The sequence below is a fragment of the Canis lupus genome, chromosome 2 (genome assembly GCF_003254725.2).
Source record: "Canis lupus dingo isolate Sandy chromosome 2, ASM325472v2, whole genome shotgun sequence".
Taxonomy (NCBI): Eukaryota; Metazoa; Chordata; class Mammalia; order Carnivora; family Canidae; genus Canis; species Canis lupus.
Window position 1 is genome coordinate 70645044 of NC_064244.1, and position 9436 is coordinate 70654479.

At 41.9% G+C, this 9436-nt stretch overlaps 1 protein-coding gene across 3 annotated transcripts; it reads right to left on the bottom strand.

The window, feature by feature from the left end:
- Positions 1-891: 891 nt before the first annotated feature.
- Positions 892-8931, bottom strand: MED18 (mediator complex subunit 18). 3 transcript variants are annotated; one of them, XM_025447809.3, is made up of 3 exons: positions 8751-8931; positions 8018-8160; positions 892-1796 (listed from the first exon to the last, which is right to left on the bottom strand). In XM_025447809.3, the coding sequence occupies exons 2-3, from the start codon at positions 8088-8090 to the stop codon at positions 1243-1245; spliced, it is 627 nt and encodes a 208-aa protein (XP_025303594.1). In that variant the 5' UTR covers positions 8091-8160; positions 8751-8931; the 3' UTR covers positions 892-1242. The 3 variants fall into 3 exon arrangements, with proteins under 3 accessions (XP_025303594.1, XP_025303593.1, XP_048961586.1); XM_025447808.3 differs by having other exon boundaries at positions 8738-8914; XM_049105629.1 differs by lacking the exon at positions 8751-8931 and having other exon boundaries at positions 892-1860; positions 8018-8156.
- Positions 8932-9436: the final 505 nt, after the last annotated feature.

Here is a 9436-nt window from a genome sequence, read left to right on the forward strand (position 1 = left end):
GGCTCAGTCCCATGACCCTGAGATCATGACTTAAGCCAAAACTAAGAGTCAGACACTCAACAGACTGAGCCACCAGGCACTCCTAGAGGATTGTTTATAAAAGCCAAAAACTGGGAACAAAATAAAAATCCCAAAGTAGAAGAATCAATTAAGTTGTGGAAAATCCATATAATGGGATACACATAGCAATTATGATTATTAATATTTACATGCCAGCTCTGCTAATTAATATCTGTATTAGCCCAAGGAAAACTAATCTCTACCTCGATTTCCCTATTTAAATGAGGTTTTTTGTTTTTACAGAAGGACACTACAGCCTAATATCCTGGAAAGGTGTTAATTATAGATTAAACAAAAAAAGAGGGATGCCTGGGTGGCTCAGTGGTTGGGCGTCTGCCTTCAGCCCAGGGCATGATCCTGGAGACCTGGAATGGAGTCCGGCATTGGGCTCCCTGCATGGAGCCTGGTCCTCCCTCTGCCTCTGCCTGTGTCTCTGCCTCTCTCTCTGTGTGTCTCTCATGAATAAATAAATATTAAAAAATAAATAAAGAAAAGTTTTTCAGTGAACGTGCTACTTTGGTTAAAGGTAAAAACTATTACCTTTATCAGGATTCAAACTAAAAACTGTCATTTTTTGGGATGCCTGGATGGCTCAGTGGTTGAGCATCTGCCTTTGGCCCAGGGCAATCTGGAGTCCCAGGATTGAGTCCCACATCGGGCTCCCTGCATGGAGCATGCTTCTCCCTCTGCCTATGGTGCCTCTCCCTCTGTGTCTCTCATGAATAAATAAATAAAATCTTAAAAAAAAAAAACTGTCATTTTTTTTGGTTCCAATTGGTAGTGAATCCACCCCGAATTAGCAGGGTAATAAAGAATTGGAATCACAGATGCTTCTCTTCATAGCCTTTATTACCCCACAATACAAGCTCACAGTCTCTATAAACCTTACACACAAATAGCAAAACAATTAAAAGATTTTTCTTTCTGAAAGCTAATTTATTCTAGTTTCCTCTCTTTATACAAAGGGACTAGATAGACTTCTCATGTTATCCTGAGCCTTTAATTTGGAAAGGCTGTCACAAAAGTGAACTTGTCACGTGAGGAAAACAGTGTAAAGACCCAACTAAGTTCTTACTGTCCTCCTAAGAATGCCTGGCTGGTAGTAATGAAATGGGGCATTTGTAACATCTTCTCTTTTATAACAGGTGAGGATAGGCCCCAGTGGCGGTCAGACTGTCTTAGTCACATGAGCCTTTTGGGGTCTATTTTCTCTAGGTGAACCAGAGGTTTCAGCTGCTCGGCAAAGTTCCTCATGTCATCAGAGACCATGTCCTGCCCAGCTGGTGCAACAACACTCAGTTCCACAAGATAGGAAAGTGACAAGGCCTCAGTGCTGTCTGTGTTTCCTGGTACCAGGATGCGGAAGATCTTGTATACCATAATCTTCATGATACCCTTACGGAACAAGTGACCCTTGGCAACAAACTCATGGTCCATGCGGAAGCCCATTTCCATCAAGAAGTCAGTGAGGTTCTCAGATGTTGCAATGTCCACACAATTTCGCACCAGGGCATGGCGGTTCTTGTCTCCCATTTCCGGTTGTCCCAGGTAGCGTAGATGCCAGGGTGCCCCGCCCCTATCCATAGAACGCCGAGCCCTTAGAACAAATGGACTAGCCTGCTGGCCCTTAAGGAGGAACACCATTTCATGGTCAAGGAAAGTCTCAGGTTCCATGTTGTCACACAAACCACGAAGGCGATGGATGAGGCTTTCCAAACTGTGATCTAAAACACTTCCTGAAGAACAAAAGAGCATTGTTGAGTCCCATCTTTCATTTGGAGTACTGGGATTAGCAAAAGACTGAAAAAATTTAAATGAAAAACCGAAACAGTTTATTGCAGTGTTTTGTAGAGCACAGGTCCAATATATGAGATTTCAGAGGGGTTATGCTGCCAAGGTATTAGATAACACTATGAGAAACTTAATCCCCTTTCAGTTTTTTGCATTGTCTTATTTGGTACTAGAAAGCCTTTAGGCCTTCCCTAAATGGTAATTGCCAGTGGGCTCTGGGCTCAGAGGCTTTAACAACGAGAATAATAGTACTCTTGTCATTTATTTAAAAAATTATCTTTTATTTCTAGCAACACAAGTTTTCGATCTATAGATTATAACATTTCCTTTTTTTGTAAAATATTTAAGTAAAAGAAAATGAAGTGCTCCATAAAAATAGACTGATCTTTGTTCTCATCTTATTCATCCTCCTAGCAGCATCTGACATGGTTGTTAGATTATACCCACCTTGAATCTATTCTTCCCTTGGCCTCTGGGACACAACTCTTAGTTCTTTACCTAACTCACTGACCATTCCTTTTAAGTCTACTTTGCTGGATCTTTCTCACCTTCCCTAAATACTAAAGGATCCTAGGACTCAATCCTGGTCCTCTTTTTAACAATCTCTTCCTCTCAAGGTGACCTAATTTGGTGCTATGGTTTTAAATGCCACTTATGCCCTGAGGCCTCCCATGTTTAACTCATGAACTATAGACTCATATAGCCAACTGTCTACTCAGTTTCTCCACGTGGATACCTAACAGATATCTTCATCTTCATATGTTGAGTATCCAATTGTTGGCTTTTCCTTCACAATCTTATTCCTCTTGCAGTCTTTCCCATCATAGTGAATGGAAGCTCTCTGCTTCTAGTTCCCCAGGCTCCAAACCACAGAATCATCCTGATTCCTTTCTTTCCCCCATATCCTACACCCAATCCATATTTTAAAAATACATGCATAATCCAACCACTTCTCAGCCCCTCATTCATTTCCATCTAGTCCAAATCTCCTTTATTTCTTGCCTGCTTCTACCCTTCTCCCCATAACAGCCAAGTGGTCTTTTTAGAATATAAAGCAGATAATGATATTCTGCTCAGAATCCTCCAATGCCTTCCCTTGTCATTCAGAATAAATCCCAATGTCTTTATCATCATCTACAAGGCCCTATACATTGTGGTCCCTGCTACCAGTCCAACATCATTTCTTTCCACTATCTCCCTAGATCCTCTCACCAGCCACAGTGATCTTCCTGTTATTTCCTAAAATTGCCAAGTATTTGATAAAGTATTTCTATTCAGAACCTCTTCCCTTAGCCCCTACACTTAGAAAAATTTTCTCACTGGTATCTGCATGCCAAACCTGAATACTTTCTTCAAGTCTTCAGCTCGTGTCACTTTATCAGAGAGGTCTTTTCTGATCACCCTAAATAAGACAGCACATCTTCCTCCAATATCTTTCCACCTCTCTGCTTTAGTTCTTTTTTTATTATTATTATTTATGATAGTCGCAGAGAGAGAGAGAGGCGCAGAGACACAGGCAGAGGGAGAAGCAGGCTCCATGCACCGGGAGCCCGACTTGGGATTCGATCCCGGGTCTACCAGGATCGCGCCCTGGGCCAAAGGCAGGCGCCAAACCGCTGCGCCACCCAGGGATCCCTGGGAACATATTCAAATATTTATTGAATAAATCATTTAAATAAGAGTATATATTGTTACCATGGTAAATACTGATAGTGGGATCAAAGGACTGAATTCTTGGAAATTAGGAGTATTGTAGTAAAAGCAACAGATCAGGTCCCAGTAACCATAGGATAGAAGATCATGGGAGCAGGGAAGAAGTCTTACATTCAATACATTGTACCCTATATTCAGGACAGTATCAGACATGTGTTTGTTCATTTCTCAAACGCTTGAGGACTTTGTAAGTGTTGGTTCATCAACATATACTTCTTGAATGCTATTCCAGACACTACGCTAGGAAGTAGGGGTCCATGCCCTAATGGAGATTACAATTTATTGGGGAAAACAAAAAATAAATAAGTAAACAAACAAATACAAGGAAATAAAAGGAGATGGGATAGAGAACAATTGGAGGGGTGGAGAAGAGAAGACTTCTCTTAAGGGTTGGTGTGAGAATCCCTGGGTGGCGCAGCGGTTTGGCGCCTGCCTTTGGCCCAGGGCGCGATCCTGGAGACCCGGGATTGAATCCCACGTTGGGCTCCCTGCATGGAGCCTGCTTCTCCCTCTGCCTATGTCTCTGACTCTCTCTCTCTCTCTCTCTGTGTGACTATCATAAATTAATTAATTAATTAATTAATTAAAAAAAAAGAAAAAAAAAAAAGGGTTGGTGTGAGAGAAGGTCTCCCCCAGGGGATACAACTAAACTGAGGCTGGAAGGATGAAAATGAGATGGTTATTTGAATAGTTGGAGAAAAGTACTGGGCCAGAGGGATCATCAAGTTCTAAGCCACAGAGATAGGAAAGGGCTTGAGGAATCAAAGAAAATGGAAAAGTATCAGTTTGCCTGAAGTGCTATAAGGAGGAGGATGATAATGAGGATGATAAGGACTTGGCCTGGGCCATAGCATGTAAGCCTGACATATAATCCATGGTGAAGATGGTATTTTACCCAAAGGTCACTGGGCAGCTATGAGCTCCACACTTCATTTTCAACAAAACAGAGAAAGACATAATTGGATTTACATTTTTTAAAAATATATTTTATTTATTTATTCACAAGAGACCCAGAGAGAGTAAGAGACACAGGCAGAGGGAGAAGCAGGCTCCCTGCAGAGAGCCCAATGCAGGACTCGATCCCAGGACCCAGGGATCATGACCTGAGCTAAAGGCAGATACTCAAACATTAAGCCACCCAGGTGCCCTGCATTTACATTTTAAAAGGATAATTCCAGGAAAACTGGTATGGGCTCTTCAACAAGATGGGGGGCGGGGGGGGGGGGGGGGGTGTGAGGGGAAAAAAGTGTAGGTGAGGGGAGACTGGTCCAAATTAAGAGAGACTTAAGAGACACAATTATCAAATGTAATGCATGATACTTGATTGCATCCTAGTTACAAAACATTTTGGGGAGAAACTTTTGAATATGGAATAGATGTTACATAATATTAAGATGTGTTATTAATTTTCTCAAGATAATAATGATGATATTAAGGTTATGAAGAAAAATATCCGTTTTTTAGAGATGCATACTGAAGAGTTTAAGGGTAAAATGTTATGAGGTAGAAATTTTTTTTAGGGGTGCCTGGGTGGCTCAGTCAGTTGAACAGCTGGTTTTGGCTCAGGTCATGATCTTGGAATCCTGGGATCAAGCCCTATGTCAGACTCCCTGCTCAGGGGGAGTCTGCTTCTCCCTATCCCTCTGCCTCTCCCCCAGCTTGTGCACGCTCTCTCTCTCTGATAAATAAATAAAATCCTACAAAAAAAATAATAATAATTTTTCTTTAAGAACAGCAAAAGCAGGGATCCCTGGGTGGCGCAGCGGTTTGGTGCCTGCCTTTGGCCCGGGGCATGATCCTGGAGACCCAGGATCGAGTCCCACGTCGGGCTCCCGGTGCATGGAGCCTGCATCTCCCTCTGCCTGTGTCTCTGCCTCTCTCTCTCTCTCTCTCTCTCTCTCTCTGTGTGTGTGTGTGACTATCATAAATAAATCAAAATCAAAAAAAAAAAAAAGAACAGCAAAAGCAGGGCACCTGGTGGCTCAGTCAGTGGAACATGTGACTCTTGCTCTCAGAGTTGTAAGTCTGGGCCCAATGTTGGGTGTAGAGATTACTTAAATATACAATCTTAAGGGGCACCTGAGTGACTCAATCAGTTAAGGATTCGACTCTTGATTTTGGTTCAGGTCATAATCTCAGGGTTGTAAGGTCAAGCCCTGCATCAGGCTCTGTGCTGGGAGTAGAGGATGCTTAAGATTCTCTCTGTCCAGGATGCCTGGGTAGCTCAGTGGTTAAGCACCTGCATTCAACTCAGGGCGTGATCCTGGTAGTCCCAGGATTGAGTCCTGGGGTCGAGTCCCACATTGGGCTCCCTGCATGGAGCCTGCTTCTCCCTCTGCCTGTGTCTCTGCCTCTCTCTCTCTCTCTCTCTCTGTCTCTCATAAATAAATAAAAATCTTAAAAAAAAAAAATCTCTGTCCCTCTTAAGAAAAAAACTTAAAAAAAAAACAGTGAAAGAAAAAAGATGAAGCAAATATGGCAATATGAAGCAAAATGAAATCTAGATGATAGAAATGGACTGTTCAGTATATCAGTCTCCATTTTCTTTATGTTTAAACTTTTTAAAATATATTTTTTATGTATTTATTAATGACACAGAGAGAGGCAGAGACATAGGCAGAGGATGAAGCAGAGAGCTCCCTGCAGAGAACTTGATGTGGGACTTGATCCTGGAACTCAGGATCACACCCTGAGCCGAAGGCAGATACTCAACTGCTGAGCCACCCAGATGTTCCTATGTTTGAATTTTTAAATAATAAAACAAATTTAAAAAAAAGATAACTACTGGGGATGCCTGGTAGGTCCCCTGCAGCAGGGACTCTATCACATTAATGGTGCCTCCAGTGACAGGCATAATGCTGACTGGAGGTGCCTTCATGGTGTCTGATTAAGTTGCAAACAACAGAACTGGTTTCAGAATCTCCAGTCAAGCAAAGCATAAGAAACACCTGGAGAAGTGTTACACTGTTACCAGGTTCAGTTGCTAGAGCATGCAAGCTTTTTTTTTTTTTTTAAAGATTTGATAGAGAGCCCTGCACAGGTGGAGAGGGGCAGATGGAGGGGGAGGGAAACAGACTCCCCACTGAGCGCAGAGCCTGACATGGGGCTTGATCCCAGACCCTGAGATCAGGACCTAAGCCAAAGTTAATAGTTGGATGCTCCCCCAACTGAGCCACCCAGGTGTCCTGAGCACACAACTCTTAATGTACAGGTCCTGAGTTCAAGCCCTATGCCAGGCATAAAGTTTACTTTAAAAAAAAAAAAAAAAGATAATAAAAAAAATAAAAAGCTGACTACCTATTGGTATGAGAAGAGATAGTGCTAGTCAGAAGTAGAAACAATGGAATAAGTAAAAGGTTACTAAAGTAGTTCAAATGAGGGATGGTAAACCAGGGTGTGGTACTGTAGGTGGAGAGAATATTTAAAAGATACATTGGAAGTAAAATGAATAGGATTTAGAGATATGCTAGATGTGGGGGTAAAGTGAAAAACAGATTGACTCCTAAATGCTTGGTTCATGCAACTGGTGAATGACAGTGGCACTTACTGGGTTGGGAAAGACTGAAAAGTAGCTTGAGGAGTGAAAATTAATAATGTTGTTCATATTAAGTTACTAAATGGATGATCTGAATTAAAGTCTAACCTCTTCCACTAACATTAAATGACCTCCTGAAAATCACTGCCCTCTCTGGATCTTGAGTTTTCTCATCTGGGCAAGGTACTTTACCTGTTTCCTGATCTATAAAATGGGGCTAATGACAGTATCATAGAATTACTATATGATCCAGTAATCCCACTTCTGGGCATATATCGAAAATTCAAAGCAGGATCTTGAAGAGATATTTGCACACTCACGTTTGCTGCAGCATTATTCATGATAACCAAAAGGTGAAAGCAACCCAAATGACAAATAAATAAATTTTTAAAAATGTAAATAAATAAATTATAAATAAACAGATTATACACACAATGAAATGTTATTCAGCTTTAAAAAGGGGGATCCCGTCAGATGCTACAATAAGGATGAACCTTGAGGACATTATGCTAAGCAAAACAAGCCAGTCAGAAAAAGACAAGCACTGTATGATTCCATTCATCTAAGATATCAAAAGTAGCCAAAATCAGAAACAAAGTCAAAAAGTGGTTGCCAAGAGCTGAGGGAGGGGAAAGGAGTAATTAGTGTTTAATGGGTATAGACTTTCAGTTCTGCAAGATGAAAAAGTTCCTAGAGATCAGTTATACAACAATGTGAATATACTTAACACTACTGAACTGTATGTACACTTAATATTATGTGTTGGTGACCATAATTAACATTTAAAGATTTTTTAAAAGTTGTTGTCTTATTGGGTGCCAGAAATTATGCAGGCTGCCTTTGTGTAACAGCCTCTCATCCCCACAGTGCTGATCAGAAAGAGGAAAACAGGTCATCCAAGTTGCCTGGTTTACTTACCCTGCAGCAGGTACTCCATCATATTAATGGTGCCTCCAGTGACAGGCATCATGGTGACTGGCGGTGCCTCCATGGTGTCTGATTGAGCTGAAGACAACAGAACTGGTTTCGGACTCTCCAGTCAAGTAAAGCACAATAAACACCTGGAGAAGTGTTACATCGTTAATACATGAGCGGGGCACAGAAACAATAGATCTGTTTGTGTCACTGGCCTCGATATGAAAAGATTCATTCAACCATTCAAATTTTTTGAGTAACTGCTATAGGCCAGCTTCAGGAACTGATGATACAGAAATATACAAAGGATACTTGGTCATGGAGTTACAGCACAACCTTTCCAGTCTCAGTGTCTAAACGTTTTCTGTGTAATTTTGAGGAAGTCATCAAACCTGGAAGTCAATGTCTTCCTTATAAAATGGGGCCAACGATATTTAACCAACCAAGACTTTGTGGCTCGGACATGTAAAAACATTCAGAACTGAAAGGTTGTCTGTTAAAAGATTGTCTACTCTTCAATTTATAGATGAAGATAATTGAGTCTCGGAGAGGGGCCCAAGGATACACAGCAAGTCGGTGGCGGAGCTTGAATCAGACTGAAATCTAGGCGTTCCGTCTCTCTGAAAACGCCTTTCCAAGAGAGCGAGGGGGGAAGCGTGAAATTCTTTTAAAAGGATGGTTTAGGTCCTCTTAAGGCAGCATCAAAGACACGTGCCCACTTACACTAGAAACACACCTCCGAGCGCGCTCTGGTCTCTTCTCGCAGAGTGGGTAATGTATCCTCTCCAGCACCTCCGAGCAGCATTTAAATAACTAGCCCCCAGCCCTAAAGTTAAAGCCCTCCAGGTAGTGCAACAACTTCTTTTCTTTCCACTTCCGGCAGGAAGCGGACGTCACGCAAATCTTGACACTGGTGCTCCGCGACGTAAGGGTGCCGAGAAGGGATTAAAAAAAAAAACAAACCGCGCTCTTTGCAGCCTCGCAAACAGAAGCGCATGCGCGAGACGCAGGGCCGCGGTATGGAAGATGGCGGCCTGCCTTGGAGGCTTCCCGGGGATTTACGGCGGGGGAGGGGAGGCGCTTGACGTCATTTGGCGTCCTCTAGGAAAATATTTTTTCAAGCTCGACGATCTGGAATGATATTGTCTAGGAAATCTCTTGAAACTGACGGGGGCAAAAGAGAGCCCAGGGAAGGGAGCTGCGGTAAACAGACTTACAAAATAGACTTTTTTTGTTGGGTACCTGACGACCAAGAGACACCTTTTATTGCAAAGCATAATGTTCTGAACAATTAGGGAGCTCAGCAATACACTTAATATTTGTTCACTTCACTGTATATATTTTACTTAATTTGAAAATATAGGAAGATAAATTCAATGAATGTTTGTTGCACGCTGCTAATATTTGTCAAGCATATAAGGT

Bases quoted from the DNA above. Each gene is read 5' to 3' on its own strand.
- MED18 (XM_025447809.3), bottom strand. From the start codon at position 8,090: ATGGAGGCACCGCCAGTCACCATGATGCCTGTCACTGGAGGCACCATT. The intron at 1,797-8,017 runs GTAAGTAAACCA...TTTGTTCTTCAG, and splicing joins GATGGAGTACCTGCTGCAGG to GAAGTGTTTTAGATCACAGT.